Source organism: Triturus cristatus, chromosome 3_2, assembly GCF_964204655.1.
Source record: "Triturus cristatus chromosome 3_2, aTriCri1.1, whole genome shotgun sequence".
Classification (NCBI taxonomy): Eukaryota; Metazoa; Chordata; class Amphibia; order Caudata; family Salamandridae; genus Triturus; species Triturus cristatus.
This window is the reverse complement of record NC_140584.1, coordinates 698,960,050-698,987,051: the sequence shown is the minus strand read 5'-3', so window position 1 is coordinate 698,987,051 and position 27,002 is coordinate 698,960,050. Positions and strand designations below refer to the sequence as shown.

General features: G+C 46.2%; 1 protein-coding gene across 1 annotated transcript in view; it reads right to left on the bottom strand.

The window, feature by feature from the left end:
- The window catches only part of STK17B (serine/threonine kinase 17b), a 132,013-nt gene that overhangs the window by 58,249 nt on the left and 46,762 nt on the right, over positions 1 to 27,002 (bottom strand). The window contains exons 4-5 of the mRNA XM_085648763.1: positions 22,072 to 22,216; positions 8,822 to 8,948 (exon numbers count right to left, since the gene is read on the bottom strand). Coding sequence (XP_085504889.1) covers positions 8,822 to 8,948; positions 22,072 to 22,216 — 272 coding nt within the window. The remainder of the gene's footprint in view (positions 1 to 8,821; positions 8,949 to 22,071; positions 22,217 to 27,002) is intronic.

The following is a 27,002-nucleotide window of genomic DNA, read 5'->3' as shown; positions in this document are numbered from 1 at the left end:
ACCGAATCGTTTCAGGGGTTTGGTAAATTCTCATACTCATTTTTTTAATTATTATGGGAACGATTAGAGTGGATGGAGAAGCTAGCAGAGCTAGTCTGAAAGCAAACTCTGTGATACTTCTTGTTATGAGAGACAGCTTGACATTGCCAGTCACAGGTTAAGCACTGCATAGATTTTCAGAGGTGCACAGTATTTAGACAAGTGTAGATCACACATTTGCAACAGTGCAATGGGGGCTTTCAAATAAAAATACACTTTTGTAAGACACTGGACCTATATATACTGCACAAAAGTGAGGTACAGTGTGTATAGATTCCAAGAGTTTCCAGAGGTAGGCAGAGGTTAAAGTTAGAAAGAACCTTACTCTCTAAAGCGGTAGCTTGGTCGAGCAGTAAGGCAGTATCAGAGGACAGTGTTAAGCATATGATGTACACACTCAGGAACTGAACTCTAGGCCAATTGTTTTTGTATAAAAAAAATATACTGTTTATGTTTAGAACCAAGCAAGCCTGGAACAGGTAAGCATTAAATACTTTTCAGAAATTAGTTACTGGATATAGAACTGTTTGCAAATGCAATAGGAATGGTACCTTGTTTGATTTACAGGGGAGCAGTAGTATGCAACACTTAGCAAATACAGTACATTGGAACGAATAGGCTTTTTCAATAAATTGCAGGTAAGTTACTATTCGGATTACTTTTTCTAACAGTGCTGGATACTAGATTCAGCGCTGGGACATTTCCTGAAAACAGTTGAGAAATGCGTTTTAGTTAGATGTACGATTTTTAAAGAATATTATTGTATTTCAAAAGTTGACACAGAAACTTTTTCACAGAGAACCACCAATGTTATCCCAAGGAAGGAAATTCAGTTCACAGGTAAGTTACTTTTCCTACTCAGTGCTGGATACCTAGATTCAGCACTGGGACATTTTCTAATAACAGTTGAGAAAATGCGTTTTGGGTATTTGTGCGATTTGTTAAGAATATTCTTCGTTTTCATAAGTCGACACTTTTTTGGGAGAAAAAGTGTCAATGTTATCCTATGAGGAAAAGCAGGTTATCGGTTTTGAGGTAAGTACTCGGTCTTTGGAGTTGGGGTTCTGGGGTTAGACTCCGGGGTCTCCCAGGGTCAGTGATCCACTGTTGTTGTACCCTCAGCGGCACTAGGGTGGCCGGGTGCAGAGTGTTGAGGCCCAATTTTATCCTATGGAGGATGGGGGGGCTCCGGTTGGTGGCTGCTGGCAAGCAGGCCACGGGGTTGTAGGAGCAAAGCTCCTAGGGTTTAGCTCAGGGCAAGTTGGGGACCAAAGTAGCACCAAAGGCCGGCCGGGTGCAGGATGCTGTTTTGAGGTCGGGGTGCCCTGTTGATTTCAATCGAGATTCTCCGGGACAAAGAAACGCTGCAGGCTCGAGGACGAGGATCTTCCAGGAGCGACCACCACTTAGAGGGGTAAATTGGGATGTTGAGGGTTGGTTAGGCACTGTTGGATTGGGTACACAAGGCCATGGGGCGTCGGGTGCAGGGGTGTCTTGGCATGTTGGATTTTCTTACCCTCTAAGGTCGTGTTAGGGGGGTCCTAAGGATTGAGGCTGCAGGCGTCGTCAGGAGGCTTGAGGCAGGTCAGGGGTCGCCGGATCTTGGGTAAGGATCGCGGGGAGGGGGGGACCTCCTCGTGGTGTTTTTCTACTCGAGCTCCGGCCGGGTTCGGCGGGTGCAGAGTGGGATAGATTCGCAGTTCCTGGCTGGCACCAGGAGCTGCAGTTTAAACACGCCTGGTGTTCACGGGAGGAACAGTCTGGAAAGTGAAGGCAGGCAGGTCCTCCGCGGTTTGTGAGGTTGCTGGCTGCTGGACACGCCGGGATTTCGCAGGAGCAGGTTTGAGGGGAGACAGGCCTGTAGGGCAGGGGCCAAGTCAGTGGGCGTCATCCTCTGGTTAGCTCTGCACGGCTCTTCGTCCTTCTTCTTATAATCTTTTCTTGTTGTTGCTGGATCTGAGGAAGGAAGGTTCAGGGTGCCCCCTAAATACTAAATTTAGGGGAGTTACCGGTAGGTAAAGGGCAGGGACCAATGGGTCCCTTCCCTGGGGTGGTTACACACCCTATTCTGCCACTCTCCAATGGAAGGGGGGGGGCAGGAGCCTGTCCCTGGTTGGCTGAGTCCCCCCATCCTCAAGATGGCGGGGACTCGAGGTTGTGCTTCACCTCGCCCACCCCACCTGAGAGGTGGGGTTGGCAGAGGTGGGCACACCTCTTTTCCTCACTTATTTTTCCCGCCGGTTCTCCCGCCCAAAGTGGGGGGTAGAACCAGTGGCTACCAGTTGCTGAAAGCAGCAAATGGTCTGGCGAGGCGCACAAAGGCAGCATGCCTTTGAAGCTTCTTTTTCGTGAACCCTACCCATCCTGGGGGAGGAGGCTTGGCACCTCGTCCCAGGATGTGCATTGCTTCAGGACCCCGAGAGCAGCAAGCTCTCGACCCAGGGGTCCAGAAACATGTCTGGTGGTGGCAGCCTAAGCAGCCGCTCAGTCAGGTCACTAGGAGTTGGTCGAGTTTCAGGGGGCATCTCTAAGATGCCCTCTGTTGTGCATTTTACATTAAATCCCACACTGACATCAGTGTGGGTTTAATGTGCTGAGAAGTTTGATACCAAGCTTCCCAGTCTTCAGTGTAGCCATTATGGTGCTGTGGAGTTCGTAATGACAACCTCCCAGCACCATATACTCTTAATGGCAGCACTGCACTTACAGTGCCCTTGAATGGACTTGGGCACTGTTGGGGTACAGGGCTCATGCACCTGTACCCTCACCACTGGCATGAGGCACCCAGCTAGAGGGGTGACTGATGTGTGCCAGGGCAGTGGTTTGTGGCCATGGCACACAGGGATGTGTGCCATGTCGACTCTTCACTTTGTTCTGCACCAAGACACGCAACCTGCAAAGGCAGCGTGTGAGTTTCAGGGTACAGGGCCACTAAGGGTGGCACAATAAGTGCTGCAGCCCCTAGAGGTCTTCCCTGGTCACAGTGCCCTGGGTACCTGTGGTACCATTTACCAGGGGCTGACCTGTTGCCAGAGATGCAAATTGGGTTAGTTTTGGGGAAAGAACACAGGCCCTGGGAACCTGATTGGCAGGGACCCAGGGCACACAGAGAAAAAGTGCATCAGTAGTCTGGCAAAAAGTGGGGGGTTACTGCAACAGAAACCCACTTTCCTACAACATTTTATTCCCATTCAAATCCTGGTCTTGTTGCTGAAAACAACAAATAATTCCAGTACTGTAGTAAAAACGGTGTTTCAGCTCTGCAGCAAAGTGCTGATACTGCCTCTTAATTATGGCACCCTGGACCGAAAAGTGTTGATAGTGTCCATCAGCTATGTTGAGAGGTGTGGGTACTTAATCAATAAAAGCGCTAGTTGCTTCTCACACTGCTCTGTGGTATGCATTATACATGCGGGAAGGGTAAAGCGGAGGATTTCAGAATCTGCACGGGAGAACCTACATACAACTATACAACCTTAAGTTCAACACACAAGAGCTTCAAAAGAAAACTGAAAAATGTTTTATTTAATAAAATCTAGGACTTGTATAGTAAGATTCTTTAGCAAGCACCACAACGTTGAAGCATTTCACTGCTTAAACATATGCACTTAAACAATAACAAATTGAAGACATACAAGGTTAAAAAAAACTGCATGTATGGAAAGCCATGGAGCAGTTACTTGGAAAAACAATGTTGAAAAAAAAAGTCTACCTGTGGCTATAATCAAACCATGGGACAAATTCTTAATCTTTTTATATAGCAAGTTAAAAATGCCGCCCACAGAAATTGTTATCTGCAACTCCAAACACTCCTTTCACAGAATCAGGACCTGTGGATTTTTTTAAGGATGGTGTTGGCTATAAGTAATGCAGGACATTACAGGCTGGCTAATCTTAGTGTTGGGATTTAAAAGAGGGTTAATAAAAACAGTCATGCCTGAGAATCAACAAAATTCGTAAATTTTCAAGTAAGCTTGAGTGCTAGAAGAATTTTAAACAATACAGAAAACAATTAAAGTTATAGGTGTAAGTCTATAAATTTCGGATAGTCTTTAATGTAAATAAAATGTAAATCCGTATTTGTAAGTGCAAACTACTCACCCTTGTGGGTCTCAAGGCGCTGGGGGCCGTCGTGGAAATTAAGTGAGCTATTGCCCAGAGTCACATGGTGCGGAGCTGAGCTGCTGCCGGAGCCGGGGATCGAACCGTAAACCCTGTGCTCCAAAGTCAGCTGCCCTGGCCGCTGCACCACACCTCTCCACTTTAATGATCGTGGCCCTTGCTGTTAAAATACCAGGACTACTTAAGTGTTATTTTATTTGTTATTTTAACTTCTTTTTCTAAAATTCATCTGTTATTTGACTTTGAATACAGGTTGTACAAAACACTACTCTTTATAGATTGCCATTGTGAAATTTCATGTGGTCAACATAATACAGCATAACTAACTTGAGAAATCACTGCTTACTGCCTCACATATTCTATGTGACTAATACAATAGAAGAGAAAGCTAGGCCTACATTCACAAAGCATATTAATCAGATATTATGAAATGAAATGAAATGAAAATGTGATTTATAGAGCGCTGCAGCTGCCCTGAGGCGTCCAGGCGCTATAGACCGAACAGAATCCTCATAAGGTTACTTTATTTAGGCGTTAAACAGATGAGTTTTTAGCTGTTTGCGGAAGCTGGTCAAGTAGGGATTGTTTCTCAGCTGCATAGGGAGGGTGTTCCAAAGTTTGGACACGTTATACGAAAAGGAACGTCCTCCTGCTCTGGCTCTATAAATTCTGGGAATTTTGGCTAGGAATGCCGTTGATGAGCGAAGGGTCTTGTTGGGCCTATAGGAAGAGATCAGGGAGCCGTTGATGTCTGGTCCCGTTTCCCAGAGTGTCTGGTGGGCAATACAAAGTGCCTTGAACTTTATTCTGTCCTTGACAGGTAGCCAGTGCAAGGTCTTTAGGCCAGTTTTTATTGAGGTCCTTCGAGGGATTCCCAGCAGCGCCCTAGCAGCACAGTTCTGGGTGCGTTGAAGCTTTTGTAAGGTATAGTCTGGTGCTCCCAGATAGAGGGCGTTATTAAAATCCAGACGAGATTGGATGAGGCCCTGTATGATTATTTGTTTGGCCTCAAAAGGGAGAAGGGGAAGGACTTTTTTAATCACCCTAAGGAGGCCAAAGCATGTGGCTGATATCTTGGTGGCCTGTGTATTGAGGCTCAAAGATTTATCGAGCCAAACGCCTAGGCTTTTGATGTTGTCTCTGGGGGGTGGAGCTGTTCCCATGCTTGGAGGCCAGATCAACTCTATGGTGGCAGGGGAGGCCGGGCCCAGAAGCAGGAGCTCCGTTTTATCGTCATTGAGCTTTAGGCAGGAGCTCATCATCCAGCTCTTTACATCTTCCAGACAGGCCGCTAGGTCTGGTGGTGGCTGGAGATTGCTCTTCTGTGTAAGGGAAACCACCAGCTGGGTGTCGTCCGCATAGGAGACGATGTTAACACCATGCGGACGAATAATCCCAGCCAGTGGCCTCATATATGCGTTGAAGAGCGTAGGGCTCAAGGAGGAGCCCTGCGGGACTCCACATCCCAAAGGGCGACTGAATGAACGGGATGAGCCGTTAAAGACCTGAAATGTTCTGCCTGACAGAAAGGATTCAAACCATGTCAGGGCATCTCCAGTCACTCCCAAGTCGGCGAGGCGGGTTAACAGGATTTTGTGGTGTACCGTGTCAAATGCGGCACTTAGATCGAGGAGGATCACTGCCACTGACCCTCCTCGATCCAGGATTCGTCTTGCCTCCTCGGTTACCGCCAGTAGGGCGGTCTCTGTTCCATGTTTGGCTCGAAAGCCAGTTTGGGAGGAGTCGAGGAGGTGGTTTTCCTCAAAAAATGATGTCAAGATGGTGTTGACGTGTTTCTCCAGGATTTTTGACGCCCATGGGAGTAGCGATATCGGGCGGTAATTACTGGGGTTGACCGGGTCAAGGGAGGGTTTTTTTAATAACGCCCGCACCATAGCGTGCTTCCAGGTCGTGGGAACTGTTCTGCTTACTATCGAGGAGTTGAGTAGATCCACGAGAGTGGGGAAGATAGTTTCGCTGGCCAAGCACAGAGAGCCTGGAGGACCAGGGTCACATGGGGATCCGGTTTTTATTTGTTTTGCTAGTTTCTCTAAGATTTCCAATGTTATCAGGGGAAAAGAGTCCAGCTGCTTGATCGAGTTTGGGGCTGAAAGCGAGCTTTGGACAGGCGAATCAGTGGGCGGGTTGGGAAAGGAAAGATAAATTTTGTTGACTTTGTGAAAGAAAAATTCCACCAATTCGTTGCATTTGGACGGTGAATTGTTATTATCTGTAACAGGTGGAGGAGGTTTGATCATGGAATTAACTATCCGGTAGATTTCTTTAGATTTGAATTTTGATGTGGTTATTTTAAGGTTATAGTAGGCAGCTTGCGAGGTTTTTATGGCCAGTTTATAATTCCTGATCATTTCCCTATAGGTAGCTTTTTCTTCCGGATCGTATAATGCGCGCCACTTTCTCTCCTGTCTTTTACAGAGACGTTTGTGGTTTCTGAGGTCTTCTGTGTACCAAGGCGCAGTTTTTGTATGTCTCTTGGAGTGTGATGAATGTTCCGGAAGGACCGAGTCAAGAGAGGTGGTTATCCACTCATTGTATTTTATATTGTTAGCAGTGGGGTCTTGGGAGAGAGCGGGTCTAGTGGTGCGAAGAGCTAGCGTCCAATTGTCAAGGGGAAGTTTGGCCCAATTACGGATTTTCCGTGTATTAAATAAGGAAGGGAGTGATTTGCTCGTGTTCCAATTAAAAGCTATCAAGAAGTGGTCTGTCCAAGGTAGTCTAGCAATGTTGCCCACTTTGAGCTGGTCGGAGTTACTGAAAATTGGGTCTAACAAATGCCCCTTTTCATGAGTAGCGGAGGAGACCAGTTGCTCAAGTTGAATTGCGGCTAGGCTTGACTGTATCTCTTGTGCCGAAGAGTCCAGCAGGTTGTCAAAATGGATGTTAAAATCTCCAAGTAGGGTGAAGTTGGAAGGAGAGACAACCGACTGGGAGGTCACCGAGAGTAGGGAGGTGTTAAAATGTCCTATAGGGCCTGGAGTGCGGTATATAAGAATACCGGTAAAACAGGCGTTGGGAGTGAGCTCAATAGAGAAGGAAAGGTTTTCACAATCCTCCAGGTCTTCCACTGAATGGCGGCAGGTATAGCTTTCTTTGTAGATGATCGCGAGGCCGCCACCTCTGCCCAGTGGTCGGTCAGCCCGCGCTATCTGATATCCCGGGATGATGGCTTGTGCCAGGTCTGGCTGGGAGTCTTGGTTCAGCCATGTCTCGGTCAGAAAGAGTGCATCTGGGGAATATTCCTCCAATAGTAGCGAAATTTCTAGACAGTGTTTTACTAAGGACCTACAATTAAGTAGGAGCATAGAATAGTTCTTTCCCTCAGCTCTGGATTTCGTAGTGGTAGGGATTAGGTCTGATTTGCAGTACTTACAGCGCCGAGGGATCTCCAGGGGGTGTAACATAGTACCACACTTGGGAGAAACGGGTGGTCGCAGCTGATATAGGACGCTCGGGCTATATACCTGCCTGTCGTTTTTGGAGGGGCCAGGGGACATGGCCCCTGGACCCGGCCGGGCGCGGACGAGCGCAGACGAGCTTGCCTTAAGCGCGCCTTCGGCGCGCAATCGGCGCGCCCGCTGCGCTCGTCCGCTGCGCGTCCTACGAGTGGGCATGTTTATAAGGGTGGAAGGGGGAGGGAGCAGGCAAAGGGGCGTGGCCTGTCGAATGGACGTGTCTCCTCTCAGCGACAGCTTGTGATCAGCTGTGCGAGGTGCTGGCTAATCGAGGAGCGACTAGCGAGTGGTGAGTGAGTTTAAAAAACAAACACACAGGTGAACACGAATTATACAAGTTTACAGGTTTAAAAATGAGCAAGGTGGCTCCCGGCTTTTCGCCTCAGGAGGGATTGTTCTGACTGGAGCGCTGCTTCGATTGCGCGCGCTTTTATGCCAGAAGGGGGCGTGGCCTGTCGAATGGACGTGTCTCCTCTCAGCGACAGCTTGTGATCAGCTGTGCGAGGTGCTGGCTAATCGAGGAGCGACTAGCGAGTGGTGAGTGAGTTTAAAAAACAAACACACAGGTGAACACGAATTATACAAGTTTACAGGTTTAAAAATGAGCAAGGTGGCTCCCGGCTTTTCGCCTCAGGAGGGATTGTTCTGACTGGAGCGCTGCTTCGATTGCGCGCGCTTTTATGCCAGAAGGGGGCGTGGCCTGTCGAATGGACGTGTCTCCTCTCAGCGACAGCTTGTGATCAGCTGTGCGAGGTGCTGGCTAATCGAGGAGCGACTAGCGAGTGGTGAGTGAGTTTAAAAAACATTATATCATGGCATTTGTTAATACCTTCTGCACATTAATAAAACAGCATGACATCTACCATGCAGAGATTTGCAGGCAGCAGCCAGTTATTAACTACCATATCTGAATTGGGTAAGGTACATCAAAACCCGCTCAAGGCTTTGTCTCAAGTGAGTCATAGTCCTTCTCCATTCTTAATAATGATAATAAATAGCACAATAAGTAGGTGTACAGACTCTCTCTCTCAGATGAATCCATCTCATTCTAACTTGCTAATTTCAGATCCTCTTTCAGTCTGAATTAGATTCAAGAGTCAGTGTCTTAACTAATGGAACCATCTTATCAGCCTAAAACAAGCACCATTTATCCCCAACAACTGTTCTGCTACATTCATATTACATACCGACGTATTCAGGGGTACCCATAATTTCTCGCAGTTCAGCGGCATGTCCCAATTTGCGTGACAAACCAAAATCCACAATCTTGATATCGCCAAGAGGATTTAGACTGCTCAGCAAGATGTTTTGAGGCTAGAAAAAAAAAAATTATCAGAAAAAGGTATCCAATTGACCAATCAATACTCCATAAGAAAATGACATTTACTTTTCACTACATACTACTAAGAGATTGCCCCAAAGAACTGACAAGGTGACAACAGCAAAAAATAACGTATACAAAATGCCGCCGCAAGGGTTCTTTTACGCCTTCACCCAAGAGAATGCACGACTTCAGTCCTGCAATCACTCCACTGGCTACTTATAGCTTGAAGAGTAATGTTCAAGGAGGCTCTCTGCATTATCCACAGAGTCTTCAGAGGAAAAGGGTTGTTATACCTACAAGTTAAATTGAAGCAATACAAACCAAACAGAACACTGCACTCCAGACTTACAAACTCATCATCATCATACTACCTTACCATACGAAATCCGTAGTAGGCACTGCTTTCACAGTACAAGCTACCAAGCTCTGGAATTCACTACTAGTTAGCATTAGATGCACCCAGAAGCATATTCACTCCCGAAGACAGTTGAAAACTGGACTATTTTCTAGATAACTGCACCACCTGCCATCCAGGCAACAGAGCTGAGAAATATCACACCCTCAAATGCAATCCTCAGCTTATAACCCACGAATTACGACAACTCAACCAGCAAACTGCTTTCATTACGCACATATGAGCTGCGGCAACAAATGGACAGAATGATGCAATCAAATATTAAACCCCAGGCAAAAGTTCTGGGTTAATTCCATCCTGCTTTTGCTCACTACACCACACCAGTTTGGACCCAGTCATATGCATATCAGTCTTAAACTTGCTCCTTATGGGAACAGTCCAGCCCGAACTGCCAAGCCAGTTCCTCCCTGAACTGGAAACAAGCCTCCTCGGACCAGGAAGGGACCCACATCTGGGCATACCCAACCGACTTAGGGTGAAAAGTGCTGTGACAACAATTGATGGACGGAATGCTGAATGAATCAAACATTCACCTACAGTAAGTCCATCATCTGTTCTTCTTGCTTTCATTATACACATAAGCAAAAAAAGAGCTGACCTATGGTCCGCTGTGACATTATATAGTTTTGTATTTCCATATATAACTGTGATGGCTCACTATAACACTAATACCACAACACACAGCGGTGAGCAACAAATTGTAACTTCTACCCATCAAATTCACATCAGCTATAAGGGTTGTCCAACACCAGCACTAAACGTCCCAAAGACGCAAACATCACCAAATGAACAGTCATGGAATGACTGAAGAAATCTGTCACACATTACTAGACAATTTGAGGACTTTAATGTAGTACATTCACTGCAGGGCCTAAATATATATACAATCTGACTGATTCTTTGCAGCTCGCATAGACACTTAGATATGGGATGATAATAAAACGTTCATCCATACAGATCTCTCCACTTCTCTCTCCCTCCAACCATGCCAGCTCAGGATAACAACTACACACAAAATCGCAGATTGGACAACCCAGCACAGTAACCAGCTACGCAGACTGTATATGAAATACCATAAAAGGATCTGCAGCGCTATGCAAAGCTAATAGCATACTGAAACCATAAACTGTACATAGGTTTCTTAGACATTGCCAACCAACACACTGCTATGAGCTACATGCCTTAATACAATAATCACACCCCAAGGTCATCATCAGCCATGTCATGGAAGAAAATAAGTTACTTACCTGTAACTACGGTTATCCAGTATTCGTATCTTTCATAGATGCACATGCCTGAATCATTCCCCGTCGTCGAGATGGGAGACCCAAGGTATGATAATGAAGCAGTATTCAAATAATGCCATAGGCTATAATGGCCCTGAGCTATGCTCATATAGCCTATCTAAGTCCTTTTAAAAAGGACCAAATGTTGAATGCAGCCAATCAGCTGTTAGCAGCCTCTAGAACCTTTCCAGCAGAGACAGTTTCCCTCAGATTTTCACAGCATAAGTGAGAAGTGAGTGGCTTAATATATTAAGGAAATAGCCTTTATGGAGGAGGAGGGTAGGTGCATGTGAATCTAGCAAAGATACCAATACTGGATAACCGTAGTTACGGGTAACTTATTCTCTTAACCAGTATTGGGGTATCTCTCATAGAATCACATGCCTGAATCAGAATAGCAAGCAGTGACATCCAATCTTTCAGTTGGTCTGTCGCGGATGGTGGGAGACTAACACATATTGAACCCTCAAAAATAAATCTTAGGTAACGAGAAGAAAACCCCTGAGGGCTATAACTGTGTGAAATGTATGTGAATGGATGCACAAAATATACTCTTAAAAGCATGGTCAAACTTCACTTATGTAACAACATCTCCATATGCATAGTATTAGCGAGAGGGAAAGAAGGAATAATAATGTAACCGATAGTATACTTTACTTAGATGAGATATTATATATCGCGTCATCCTGACATGCTAAAGCAATAAAATGATTCATTTTAGGATTTGCAAACACCATAAAAACAAAAGACTCTTTCCAAGGGATAGAAAGAGGCTTACCTTAATGGAAAAGATGGCAAAGTACTGTCTGGATCACCGCTGCATCTTGTGCGGATTCCAGGCAATAGTGCTGCGCGAAGGTAAGAGTGGTACTTCAGGTTGCAGCACGACAGATCTTCTCTAACGTTACCCCTGCGAAGAGGGCTGCTGAAGTTGCAACCGCTCTGGTAGAGTGAGCATTTGCTATCCTTTTCAAAGGTTTCTTGGCTTTGATATGACAGTATTGGATTGCAGCCGATATACATCTTGCGATAGTGGCTTATTATTGCAGTATCTTCTCTGCCTTGGCCATAGGCTACAGGTAATGGATCAGTTTTCGAATGTCCTATGTTCTCTGAAGATAGAACTTGAGGCAGCGTTTGACATCCAGTGTATGTAGCGCCTGCTCCGCAGGCATGGATGGTTGCGGAAAATAGGACCAGAGTATAACCGGCTCATTGAGATGGAACGGAGAAGGCACTTTAGGGATAAGTGTGGGATTAGTCCTTAGAATCACAGCATTCTCCTTAAATATTAGAAAGGGTTTCCTAATTGTGAAAGCTTGGATTTTGCTTACCCTCCTGGCTGAGGTGAGGGCCACTTTCCATATGAGGTATTGCAATTCAGCTTTATGAATGGGTTCGAATGGTCTTTTCACGAGTTGTGCAAGAACCACGTTTAAGTTCCATTCCGGTGGAGGTGCTCGCACTGGAGGGAAAGCACCGAACAGCCCCTTCATGAATTGTTCGATAAGGCTTAAAGCATAAAAAAAAGTGCCACTGGAAGCTCTTCTATTGCACCTTAACCGAAGAGAAGGCTATACCTGATTTTGCCATAGAGAGAAGATATGGTAAAATCTGTTGTGGGCATATCTGAAATGGATGCAGGTCATTTCGTTGGCACCAGACACGGAATCTCTTCCATTTAAGTTTGTAGTTGGTGCTTTCCGCTCTAGACTTTGAGAGAATATATCTACACTCTTGAGAAATGCTTATGACTTTAAACTCCAAGGATTCAGGAGCCAGGCGTGTAAATGCAGAGACTCCATATTCGGATGGTGCACTTGACCGTTGTCCCTGGACAAAAGAGGCGGAAACAGCTGCAGACGAATAGGTCTCGTTTCTGAGAGGTGAATAAGTTCCGTAAACCAATGTTGCCTGGGTCACCTGGGTGCGATGAGAATCAGGCGACATCCTTCCAGCTTCATTTTGGTCAGTACGCTGGGAATCAATGGGATGGGGGAAAAGCGCATGCATATATCCCGGACCATCGCATCGAACAGGCATTGTCCGGAGACCCCGGGAGGGGGGGTACCTGCTGGCATAGGACCAGCATTTGGTGTTGATGTTCGTGGCAAACCGGTCCAGAGCTGGTTTCCCTCGTAGAGAAAATACTCCATCCAACTGGAATTGATTGATTTCCCATTCGTGGCAATCGTCTATAGCTCGGATGAGAGCATCGGCCAGCATGTTGTGTAGACCTGGAAGATGCTCGGCTTTGAGAGCGAGCCCGTGTTCTGTTGCCCAGCTCCACAGTTCCTGCGCTTCTAGAGAAAGTGTGTGAGATTTTGTTCCTTCCAAGTTTGTTTATGTGGAACATACTGGTCGTGTTGTCTGTATAAACCAGTACGAAGGCGCAGGCTATCCTCGGCAGGGAAGCCTGTAAGGAGAGGAATATGGCCTTCAACTTCAGGCTGTTGATATGACTGTTTTTGAGAATTGGACCATTTGCCTTGAATTTGAAGGTCCTGCAAATGGCCTCCCAAGCAGTCCATGGAGGTATCTGTTGTCAGCATGAAATCTGGTATGTCTTGTAAGAAAGTCAACCCTTTTGAAAGGTTTGGAACGTGGTACCACCATTTCATGGCCGGAGTAACGCAAATGATGTCTTCGAAAGATCCCGATGTTTGAAGCCATTGTTTTTGTAATTCTTCTTGGATAGGTCTCATTTTTAGTCTGGCAAATGGAACAAAGTCGATCGCTGAAGAGCACATCCCTAGCAGCGACTTGAATTTCCTTACTGAAACTAACTTTTTTCTTGATATGGCCATAGCCAAAAGATGTAGTCGGGATTGACGTTCTTCCAACAAGAATGCTTTGCATTGGATTGTGCCCAATCTGGCTCCCAGGAATGGTACTATTTGACTGGGAATGAAAGAGGACTTTGCGACGTTGACTGTCAACCCTAGTTTGCTGAGCAGTCCCAAACAAGCATTGGTGGTTCTGGACGCTTGCTTTGCCGTAGAAGCATTTAACAGCCAGTCGTCCAAGTATGGGAATACTTGATGGCCTTGAGAACCTAGAGCTGCCGCCACAGGTGCCAGGCATTTTGTAAATATCCTGGGTGCCAGCCACCGCGAGGCAGAGGAATTTGATGCTTCAGGTAAATGAGGATGTGGAAATATGCATCTTCAAAGTCGAGAGAGGTCATGAAATCTCCTCCGTTGAGACGTCGTAAGATCTCGGCCAAAGTTACCATCTTGAAAGTTTGTTTCCTTCGGAATTTGTTTAACTTTCTGAGATCCAAAATTGATCTCCATTCACCTGACATTTTTATAATCAAGTAGAAACGGGAGTAGAAACCTTGCCCTCTTCGCAGAGCTGGAACTTTCTCTATGGCTCCTTTTGCGAGCAAAATCTTTGTTTTCTTCTGCAATAAGTGAAGACAAGGGGAGGGGTTCCCCTGGGTGGTGTAGTTGGAGGTTTTTGTATGAACTCCAGCATGTGACCGAAGGCGATCAAATCCAATACCCAACAATCTGATGTTATACTCTCCCATTGCTGGAAGAAACTGGATCTCTTTACACCCACGGGAGTGGAAGGTGAGGGGGAAGTTGGTACCCTGGTAAAATCAATGTTTTCTTCCATTGTCCCTGCTTTGGGTCGATGTTCTCTTTCAGCCCCCTTGGTGAGAGAAACCAGCCATAGCCGGTTGACTGTAGGCAGCAGGTTGAAGGGATTGCCTATATTGTGTCTGGTAGGGATGGTATTTTTGCGCTCTTTGGTAGTTTCCTCGGTATGTGCAAAAACCATGTCCTTTTGCCCCTCTGAACGGTATCTTTCTGTAATGGAGGGAACCTAAGGATTTAGCAGTATCTGTGTCCTTTGTGATGAATAGAAGCACCTCATCTATATGTTTGCCGAATAAGGCATCCCCATCAAATGCCATATCCAGAACTTTTGAATAGACCTCTGGTCTAATTGTGGTTGCTTTTAATCACCCCTGGTGTCTTAATACAGCTGCCCCTCCCAGTAGGCGGAACCCCGTGTTGGCTATGTCCATAACGTAATCGATTGTTTCCGAGGCTGCCCGTTCTCCTGTTTTCTGTCCTCCGGAATAAGGTCCAGTAGAAAAGCCATATCAGACCACATTTATTTGTCTTAGCGTCCGATGATAGCCAAAGCGTTGGCTGCCTTAATAGTAGTCGCAGCAATGGTGGAGAAACGCTTTCCTATAATGTCAAGCTTACGCCCTTCTTTGTCCGAAGGGGAGGAGATCGGGGTAGCCGGGTTCTTAGATCTCCTTTGTGCTGCCTGTGAAATAACAGAATACGGTTTCGGATGGCAGTCAGACAAGAAGGGGAATTTTCTGGAGCTCTGTACTTTCTCTCTATGCGAGAGAGCACTGGTGGTATTGTTGCCGGGGTCATCATTATCTTCACACACACTTGCCAAATGTAGTCAATAATTGGAATTTTGAGCACTGACTTTCTAGCTTCCGCTTTAAAGTCATACAGGAAGCAGTCTGTATGTTTAATTTCCATGGGGAGATGGAATGCATTAGAAGCAGTCTCCATTAAGTTGTGGAAACCCCCTAGGTCTTCTAGCGGGGAATCCGCTGGATGGTGTGACGGAGGTGAAGGAGTAGGAATGATTTAGTCCTCCCAGGGATCAGCAGCTGGATTTAGGATTTTGCCTTCTTCTCACTCTTCGTCCGATGAGGAAGGGTCGACCGGATCAGCCTCTTGTGGTATTGTGGATGTTGCTGGTGAACTGGGTTTGTCATGGATTTGAGTTTTTTTTTTCTTTGTACAGAGTTTTATATAGCACAAACTTGACCCGAATCGGTTATCGGAGCGCTTTACATAGCACCAGTTTCGTTACATGAGGACACATTCATTTCTTGTTAGGCACGGGGAGATTAAGAGATTTGTCCAGAATCACAGGATGTTCAGCGTCCTTGCAGAGACTCGAACCCAGTTCCCCAGATTCGAGGTCGACCGCCCTAGCCGTTAGGCAAACTCCTCTCCCCTTGCGCCGGTAGTTCCTTGGAAACATCTCGAGATGGAAATCTTTGCTTGTAATCTGCTAGCATAGCTTGAAGATCTTGAATTAAGGTTGGCGGCAGATGAGCCATTTCCCTAGGGCGATGTTCTTGGTATTCGTAGTGTTGATAATGACACAGCAGTGCCAGATGTGGCTGGTAGTATTGCCGATCCTCGAAGTCATCGTCAAAGTCCTGGCACTTGACGTGCAGCTCCCAAAGACTGTGTGCTGCTCCTCATCAGACTCCTGGAGGTCTAAAAGGTGCGATTGAGTTAATGGTAAGATTTAACTATAAGCCGACATTTCAGGATGAAAATATTTCTTCGTCACCCTAATCATAGCCGATGGTGGCATCGACGGGCTTCTGGTTAGAGCCGCTGAAAATCCTGTTGTCAACGATGTCGTCGTTGATGGAACCGTGATGGACGGTGTGAGAAGTTGGCCTGGCATATACTGTCCACTAGTTATAGTGGGCATCTTGCACCAGTCCAAACAACCCTTATTGATGATGGGTTTAAAGACAACCTTTATTGAAAGCTATCCTAGTGGTAGCTATGGAGACCAGCCTTCAGGCTAAGTCTTGAAGGAGTGTAAAGCAGCTTAGTTTACCAGATTATAACCTCTTGAATTACTAAATGAAAGCAGAACCACACAAGGCATATATAAAAAATATATGTATTTATTTCTAAACACTCACTACTAATCTCTTTATGAGATTAGAGTCCAATAATACAGTTCTAAAACAACAGTAAACGGCACAGTATACAATGGGCCCTGGGGGCGGACCAAACCATATATTAAGAAAGTGGTACAAGAACCACGACTTGACTAGACACAGTGCCTAGAGCACGTAGAATCGCTGGGACCCCAAGGAACCACCCAAGGTAGTGACAGAGGAGACCCACGGGGATGCATGCAGTGTGAGAATACAGGCGCGAGCCCCGTACTATTCTATGGGAAAGTCGCGGTTGGAATTTTAGAAGTTAAGGACACTTAGGAGAGGGCTTTGAGCAAACACCTTTAGACTTAGGGGGTTCTAGGGCCAGCACCCACGGGAGCACCGGAGTACTTGTGTTACCTCACCCAGGGAAGCTGGGTGCATAGGTGTCAAATGGTGTTGGGAATAGTCATTGATTTCAATGACGATCTGCTGCAAAGTGCTGCTGCCGGGAGGGAGAAAAGTGTCCGGTGTGATTCAAGCCTGGATCGAAGATCAGAAGAACCTGAAAGCAGAGGGGACAGAGTCTGGGTCACTTGCCAGTGACCAGGGACACGATAGATGAATGCCCACCGATGTTGGGTGTTTCAGGTGCAAAGAGGTGAAGTTTGACTCTGCAGCCACAAGGACCAGGAGGCGTCGACGACGACCAGGATCTGGATGCGAGCTGTCCCCCGAAGGATGTAGAGTGCTGCGGTGTCGGTGCCTGGCAACAGCAACCCACGCAGGAAGTAAAAAGATGCTTGGTGCGGACCAGCAAGGGCCTGGGGACTCCCCAAGCGATGGAGAGTCAGAGCACAAAGGGCCAGCTCACGGAACACTCGTAGAGTGTAGGCGGGAAATCTTCAGTGCAAATGCTGCTCGGGGTAAGGGATACAAGTAACCCAAAGCTCAGCTGCAGGAGTGACGCGGTTTCCAGGGGTTCGGGTTGCACGGTCGCCACGAGGGATACGGGCCTCAGACTTGCTGTGGGCACTGATCGACCTCTAAGACCACAGAAACCCACCTCCTGTGTTGCAAAATTCTTCGGAGTTCGGCGGGAGCTTCGGAGATGCAAACCAGTCAGATGTGTTTTTGGTGCCTGCCTTGCACGGGAGTAACTTCTTTACTCCAAGGGAGATTCTTCAGTCATCTAGTTCAATGTAGATCGTCGAAGTTCCAGGATTCAGTATCAGAGTTTAGTTCAGGTGTAATGTAAAGTCCTGTTGCCAGGGGTTCCTATCTTATACCCAAGGAAGGGGTGGGACAAACTCTAGGGACCCACCTATGGAAGAAGGGTCAGGAAAGAGGGGTGGCTACACCCATTTCCTTTGTCCAGTTTCACGCCGGAGATGGGGCTGGTAGTCCCTGCAACCGGTTTGAGCTGAACTATGCACAGGGACACCAAATGTGCCCCCAGTGCAGACTTCAAAGCACTCTTGGAGTGCACCCACCCAGCCCCAATACACTAAAGCCTGTCTGGGAGGTCGTAACACCTCCCTGTGACAGGAAACCTATTGTCCAGGCCTCCCCTGCCAGAGTTTTGTCCAGCAGCAGGAGGGCAGACTCGTGTCTGTGGCTGGCAGCATCCATTTTGTGATGCCAGGGCTCTGTTAGCTGGTACCGGGTATACCGGTGCTGTCATGTCTTTCCCTCTAGAAGGGTGGGATCATACTTGTATGATTTCAAGGTGTTTGACACCAAACACGACATGTTTTCGTGCAGCCATCCCAAAGTTAGCATTTACCGTTTGGTTATAATGCACTCAAGAGTTTATGGTTTGGCTGCATCACAAACAACCCTGGAATAAAGGTTCCGAAGGCTGCAGAGGGGCTCTGCTCATGCATGGGCACCCTCTCACATAAAACCCAGCACTCTGCATTCAGGATTAGTAAGGCCTGCCATAGGGGTGACGGATAGGTTTATATGTGCAGTGATTTGGAGAGATATAGTGAACCTATATCTCAGTAAGGGGTGCAGTAGCAGTCCTGTGGTGTCATTTTGGAAGGCTTCCCAGGGTTGGCATAATACATGCTGCAGCCCCTGGTAGGCCTCTGGGGTACCTATGCCCTGGGTACATAGTATACCATATACTAGGGACTGATAAGGGTACCCCAGAATCCAATCTGGAGTGTAACTAAAGTACTGGTATTCAATTTAGAGAGGAAGCAGCTAGGCTGGGGTCCTGGTTAGCAGGGCCACAGCCAGACTTAAGTCGAAAAACAGTGAAACATCAGCAAAAAGTGGGGGTAATTATAAGAAGCAGATCCCACTATCCTACCGGTGTAGCGGTCGATGGTCTCGTCAATATTGTTGTCGACGAACCTGCTGTCGACGGTGTAGTCCTCAGCAACAGAAGTGGCGTCAACGGTATCTTCGATGGCTTCATCACTGAAACTCTCACCGACTGCAAAGGCAGGGCCGACGTCGAATGATGATGATGATGATGATGATGATGGCTTCGCCGATATCTTCGCCGATGGTATGGGTCCGAAGATGGCCATGTCCATCGTGTTTGATGTCGACGGGCCCGACGACGCAATACTGTAACTTGCCGTCGTCGATGACCAAAAGGCGGTCGTCGACTGTGTCGTCGTCGATGGAGATTTTTCAATCCTGCCCTTTCCAGGATCAGATGTAGAGGTTCTGTGTTGCTTCTTTTCTTTTCTCAAAGGGGTAGAGGAAACAGAAGACGAAGGCTCAGAGGAGACTTTAGATTGTTTCTCCTTTCTTGGGCACTTGCTTGCTGGAGAGGGTTTAAGGTGTTTCCTGCCCTCTCCAGAGCCTTTCTCCTCAGACCTTGCTATTTGTGAGGTCTGGGTGAATCATCAGTGTCCTCCTCCGATGACTTGTGGTGCTTAGTGGACTGCAACTACAGAAGCAGCCTCCCCTCTCTGACTCTTAAGGTCTTAGAAGAGAAAGTGTGAAAGATTTTGCACTGTTTTACCTCGTGGGCTGGATGGAGGAAGCAGATGCAGTCCTTGAGGATCATCAACATGAACTCTTTTCTTGCCACAGGTCTTGCAGGGCCTAAAGAGTCCTTTCTTATCAGACATGAGGAGTAGAAATGTTTGAAGAAAAAACCTGAAAGGTTAGAAAACTGAGTAGAACTCGGGGAGACTCCCTTCACACATGACGTGCGGTGAAAATCTGAGGGAAAACTGCCTCTGCTGGGAAGGTTCTAGACGGTGTTAACAGCCGATTGGCTGCATTCAACATTTGGTCCTTTTTTAAAAAGGACATAGATAGCCCTGAGCCATGCTCATATAGCCTATTATAGCCTATGGCATTATTTGAAAACTGCTTGATTATTATACCATGGAACTCCCGTCTTGAAGATGGGGAATGATTCAGGTATGTGAATCTAAGAAAGATAGCCCAATACTGGATAAACACGTGCCACATAGGATAAAAAACAAAAACATCCTTCCAACCACACCCTACATGGTGTAGCATGCTACTCATGTAGGCATGCGTGTCTGTGCTCCACATAGGGGTAGTAAGAGCTGCATAAATGCTGCAATACAAGTGTACGTGCTGTAGGGAGAAGATAGTCCATGAAAAGTGTGGGGGTGGTAGTAAAGTAAGAAAGAAGAGAGAGATTGGTCAGGAAGGGGAACAGGAGTTCAATCAAATTTCTAGTCACTTTGATTTTGGGGTTTAATGATAGAAACTGTGAATTGAAGAATGGTATGTTGGTAGCTCCTAATAACAAATTTAGGTTTACAATTCTGTCCTTATTTCAATACACTCTTCAAAACTTGACCTACATGCGGCAAACGTTTGTACAGAAATGAGCATTTGAATTACACAGCAACAATACCACTCCTGTGTTTCGAAGGTAAAGAGCAACCTCTTGGTAAAGTAAAATATGGAAAGTCCCAAATCCAGTAAAGTTGGATCTTGGGATACTGAAGCCCCAATTTCACATATTGAACTATAATCAGCCAACACAACAGCTCTTGTCCCCAGCCAGTGACTACTGGTCAGTAAAACACTTTCAGTCACATCATTAGTGGGTAATTTGAAGGCTCCACTGTGTACAATCAAAGGGACCAATTGTTGGAGAATTTATTAAAATATGCGCCGGATTACAAAACTATTTTTGGGTGCCTTCCGCATTAAAACATATGTTAGAACAATGTGACTGCAGTGTACCGTTTTTATGGACTTCACCACTGATGAATGAATTTTGTCTGCTTCCAATACTGCAGAATGATCACTACTGAAAGAACGTGGTAATTTACGTTTCTTGCCAATGTAAGGCTAGGGGCTTGATCACGAAGAAACAACCTGGAAATACTTGCACAGATCTTACGAATAAAAACCTTAAATGTTAAGAGCTTTTTACACCAGTTTTTTCTCAAGAAGCTTCTGTCTTTTTCATTGCTACTGCTTTGATACTTACCACATTCAAGATAGGAGTAGAAACCCTGTGTGTATCCGAAGTGAGGGGAAAATGTCTCAATTCCGAGCCCAGATATTTCTGATACTTCAAACAGATTTGAAACAGTGTCCAACCTGATCCTCACTAGCTACTCATGACTCGTGTGTCTGTCAGACCTCTTCTTGATTGCAGCAGATAGGAAACGCCTTTCTCATGTGGCAGAGAGAGCAGTGCCCCAGTAGCAGCACAAGTTCCAGACATTGCGAGCTGCTCCCTTTAAAATGTTCATGAAATCTAAACGTAATGCTTGCATCTCTATGAGAGGTTAAACAAGTGTGCTATTACAGGTAGAAGGCTTGAGCTGGCATAATAAGATGTGTCAGCCCCAATATTACCAAAATCAGCCCCCACTCCCCTTAAAAATGTCAAAATTCACCAGGTAAATACCATGTGAAATTGGAGCAGGGATAAACCACAAGTGTGAGTTTTTCACATCTGAACACAGGAAAATATGAGGAATTAATGTTGTACATCCCAATCAACCTATGCAACTCGTAATAAGGCGGTAATATTGCAGAAGGGAAAAACTGCATCACGTGGTATAAGCGTTTTCCAGGGCTCTATTACTACATGGCAATACCGGTCACTTGCAAGGAGAGGCCAAATCTGTCTCAAGGTCACATTTAGCCAAAAATGGCTTTGCATCTTTACCGGGTGATGTGCCCAGCATCATCGACTGAATTAACTGCTACTGATTTTCTGTAAAAACCCGCTGCACTTCAGAGCAAAACCTACTCATGACTGTGTGTGATGAAAAAAAAATAGAAGAAAAAAAAAACCCGCTGGCTGTTAAAAGTTGACAAAGCCTAGCACTTCTGAAATACTCAGCAGACTACTGAAAGCAAGGTAATAGCAAATTCTTGCTGGGAGGACCGTCACTCAACCATTACTCACAACAAACAGGACTATGGCATGGGAAATGAATCATCATCCATTAGTTTAAACGTGCTTTTCGAGACACATTAGCAAGTTTACTACGATACAACCGCTAAAAAAATGCACAAACATGCAAGTCTTTGCAAAAAGAAACCAACGATCACTGTAGTGACTGCAAACCATGTTACATCTATTTTGTACAAATGATTGCATCTACCCCACACAAATGGATTGTAGAAAGGAATGAAGCCGCTTGCCATGTGCACACAATTTTGAGAAATAAGACCGACGTGTTATTTAGGTTAAAAAAGATTTCAAAGTAATGCTATGTTTACAATAAATTTGTTTAAAAAAAAGAAAATCAGCTTACCTTTAAATCAAGATGCACAACGTTATTCTGATGTAAAAAATGCACTCCTTCAAGGATCTGACAAAGAAGTCTGATGACCTCCTTTTCTGGCAGCATTTCTTCTGCATCAGCGACACACAAGTTAAAGATTTCTCCTCCTGCGGCACTAAAGAACAAATACATATGCCATAAAGAGTTTGTCGAGTGATTTTAGAAGTACCTAGATACTTAGGACACAGGAGTATTATACTTTATAGTTATCATTGACTTAGCAAACTTGTAAAACTCAAATTATGCACAGCTTGGAAACATATGGTTTCTACAAGTCATCTATAAAAGGTTACCAGTACACTAGAATAAGGACTACTTAACCCCAACATGGACCCCCCTTTTCAAACACTTCCCAAACCATTCACTTTATTTTGGGCCGGAAAGAGGGGTGGTGGGGAAGCAGGTGAATGTGCAAAAGTGTGATTGTGTGTGTGTGCTGGTGTGCATTTTTTTGCAGGGGGAGATCAGTGTTGAGTTCGACCAACATTTGGTGGTGGCAATACATCTGAAATATTGAGGTGCAAGAGCTTATTTTCCTTCTTCCTAACACAAATGTCAGGATCTCTTGCAATTTGTAATAGAAGAATACAGGTGCAGTAGGGTATAGTGCTAGAGGCCTGGGCTAACCACTTAGATGAAGATCCAAACCAAACAAATGTTAATGCCATTATGAGCTAGGCAAGCCAATACAATTTTTAAGTTCAGGTTAAAGCCTGCGCTGTCTGGTTGCGAAAAGACTTCTTGTGGTCATTCTGAAAGCTTCCCTGGGAAAGAATTCCATCCATTTATTACCACTGTCCGCAGCCGTGCGATATTAACAAAAGCCATGCAGCAAGCTCAGAAGCTACTTGCTGCTGAGCTTGGGCTGTAACACCCACATTCTGCCGTGTAAGAGGGAACTTGAGTTCTCCTCTTCACAGTGATCTCTTCCTCAGCCCCCCTCAACAGGTAATTGTCCGTTTTTTGTGCCACTCGCTTTTTAAAAGCGTTTTTTAAAAGCGGCAGCGGAAACGGACTCTGGCAGAATGTGCAGTGTATGCGCCCTTCAAAATAGACACTGCGCACTCGGAGTAGCATAGGTACTCGCGTACACACACACACACACACACACACCTTACTGGGAACAGTGCTTGGTATATCTCCTACCCAGAGATATCCATACACACAAAAAATACTTTATAACAGGCAAGTAAGCGTAGGAAAAACACATGGGTCCCTATGCGTTGGGAGGGAAAATATATACTAAAAAAATGGAATGTGAGGTGAGAAAGCAAATGAGACTGATACGCAAGGAGAAAACACTGGAGGCATGGAACCACCAAAGATAAGTAGCTAGGGTCCACCAGGCCAAATGTCCATAGGATAACACGTCGAAAGTCACGGTTGGTATTTTACTGTTTCAGTACCATTCGCAAAGAACACCAAGGAAACTAGTTGGATCTAGGAAGGTTGGAGAGCCAACTCTCCTGTGGATACCCAGGGAACCAGTATACCTACACCAGGGAGCCCAGGAACATAGGCACGAAATGGTGTTGAAACCGCCTATTGAGGTCAAGGGAGGGTCTTGGACGTACGGCGGCTACAGTGTATTGTGGACCAGACTGGTGGAACCAAAACGTGGATTCTGGACGAGAAGTACCTAAAAGCAGAGGGGACCGTGTACTAACCACCCAGAGGTGTCCAGGAGGAGCAGGAGCACAATGCCACCACTAGTCGGAGGTACCTGCTGTAGCACGAAGGTCTTGATGAAGCAGCTGTGGAGCCCAGGCGACAATGCAGGAGCACACGAACTGTCCCAGGACGGTTAAAGAATGCAGGACGGTCAGTGGCAGACCACCAACAAGCCTTGGCAAACGCAACAGTCTGGTTGCAGGAAACAATACTTGTTTGCAGACTAGTAAGGTCTGTGGTACTAACCCAGCAAGGGTAAGTCAGAGCCAGCCCTCAGCACGCAGGAGAGCCAGCAGGAATCGATGAAATCGATGAAAACTCCAGGAGGACTCTCTGGCAGCAGGCACAGGGAGTCGCAAGGAGGCCTCAGCAGCACACAGAAGATTGACACCCACGTCGCAGGACATGCAGGGAGGACGACACTCTTGGAGCTGTGCGATGCTTGAGACTGGGGCTTCTTGGAGTTCGAAGATCTCCATTCAGGAGAGTTGACAAGCCTTGACAACGGCAAACAGACGGGGTGCACAGGGATGCAGTTCTCAGGTCGACTGGAAATGGATTACAGTCTCCCACGTTGCAGGGAAGACTGGTATTGTCTCTGAGGAGCAAACAAACCACATACTGTATTGCAAAGCTGGAAGATGTCCGTGGGACAACAGGATCAGCAAATCGGTCATCAATGTTGAGATGCCTGCAGATGCAGGGAGGTGACTCCTTCACTTCAAGGGAGATACCTTCTTGCTTGGATACATGAAGAGTTGCTGGGGATGCACCACCACAAAGTTGCAGAAACTTGGAAGAGTACAGAGATAAAGTTGTAGTAGGAGTATTCCTACCAGGAGCAGTCTTGTCTAGGTTCCTGGCTTGATCCAGCAGCAGAGTTCCAGTATCCAACAGCAGAAGTGTCTTCAGACAGGTCTTGACAAATGTTGACGATGTCCAGTACGAATCCAAGGAACCACCCTCAGGGGAGCCCTTAAGTAACCCTAAAAGGGGGTAGGACACCTATCAAAGGGGGCCAGGGACGCTACTCTGGGGACCTAACCAGTCAGATGCTCCCAGGGGCCAAGATTCAAGATTGCAGAATCAAGCGGCCACCTGGAGGAAATTTGGGCACCTCCCAGGGGAGAAGATGGACAGGGGGGTGGTCACTTCCCTGTCCTTTGAGTAGTTTCACACCAGATTGGGAGTCAAGGGCTCCTGTGCTGGTGGAAACTGGTTTATGCAAGGACGCCTCCAAATGTGCCCCCTAAATGCAGTCTGGAGGTGCTCACAAGAACCCCCACCCTACCGAATTGTAAAGGAGAGGTAGTCACACCTCTCCTCTACAGGAAATCATTTGTCCTGCCAGAGTTAAGCTAATCGTCAGGGGGGGGGACAGAACAGTGTCTGGGGTCAGCAGCAGCACGGACGGGCAGGCACAGGTAGGTATGGAGGGGGTCCTCTAAGGAGACCACCCCGTTCGAAGTATCATGCAACTAGCACAGGAATCGGTGTAGCTGCACAATTCCAACATGTTTGACACCAAACATGACCAGGTTCGGAAAATACATTGTGTAGTTGGACATCTCAAGTTGCCAGTGTCCACTACATACCTTAAAATGGCTTCCCCACACTCACAAACCCCAGAGAATGCGGTTTGGGGTTTTTCAGGGTACCCACACACTTAGAACTATGCACCCTGCCTGTCGCTGTAAGGCCCATCTTAGGGGTTACTTATAGGTCATTCAATGCAGAGACCTGGATATGGACAGTTTGCATGGGCTCCCATGGGTGGCATAATACATGCTGTAGCCCATGGGAGGCCTCTATGTGCCAATGCCCTGGATACCTCAGTATCATATACATATACTAGAGACTCACAGGGGTACACCAGTATACCAATTGTGTGGTGTATAAAGTACTTGCCAATCAATTTGGAGGAGAGAACACTGCCACTTGGGTCCTGGTTAGCAGAATCCCAGTGAACTACAGTTAACACACTCTGACACCAGGCAAAAAGTAGGGGTAACTATGCTGGAAAATCCTACTTTTCAACACGTTTTTTCTTGCTCTCTTCTTTGCTTGTTGCTCCACCGGAAAGACTGCCCCTTCATCGGGTGCTGCTTGTTAACACTACTCCACAAACCACTGCTTGTCCATTGTTTATTTCCCCACTCTGTTATTGCTTTTTATTTAATTCCCTTGCCAACAACTCCTCTGTTGCTACTCTACCCACAACCTGTTGACCCCAAGCAATAACTACTCCCCAACCCGCTCCTACATTGCTCTCCTCCTGTCACAGTCCCTAAAAAAATATTTTCATTTTGTGGATGGCCTAGTAGCTCCCATTTGCTGGCTTGTCCTCTCCGTTTTAAACAGTATTTTTTGTGCACCTATTTAAATCTTTACATTATTTATTTACCTACCCTCCAAGTGGAGTCCATGATCATCCAATGGAGAATAAAATAGTAATAATCAGAGGCTTCTCCCAATTTCAATATTGACCTGAAACCATTTCGGCTTCAGCCTCTGCCCCCTCTTGCCCCTGATCAAAGGCATCGGTGCCATACAGTGTGCTGAAGGTCCTTGGCCGACCAGACAACACGCTGAAAGCAGTAAGAGTGCTGCTCTCCCTTGACATTAATGCCACCCCTAGGGGGTCCAAAATGATGGGAGAGGCATTGTTAGAAAGGAAAGTGTCACCTCTTTCAGGGGATGCCTTCCCTAAAGGATTCTGGCTTTGGGAGTGCGACTAGAACATAGATTCCAGAGAAATAATCCCTACTAGATGCCAGGGAGTTTGTTGTTGTTTTTTTAAGTGAGGTGAACGCGGGGAAATCGTCCGGCCTACTCTCAAAGGGGAATAAGATATTTATATTTGGCCACCTACAACATACAGTATGGGGCAATGGGACAGCCCACTTCAGTCACTGTCTGTCTTCATCTTGAAGGCAACCCAAGATTTCTCAAGGAGCACATTCTCACACAAAGTAGTTCATTTAGTACCATGGACTACTATGGCAGAACATGCTTTTTGAGGCTTAAAAAAAAATGTGTTTGCTTTTAGTCGAGGTTTTTTCTAAGACGAAAGGCAGCCTGGCAAATTACCCAACAATAACAATTTGCTCAAACAAGTAGGGTATTTTTATCAGGAGAAACTTGTGAATCCCAGCAGATTCAGGATCTTTCCCTCACAGAAATATTAGGGAAAGAAATCATTTCAGCCAAAAGCTTGAAGTTTGCAAGGC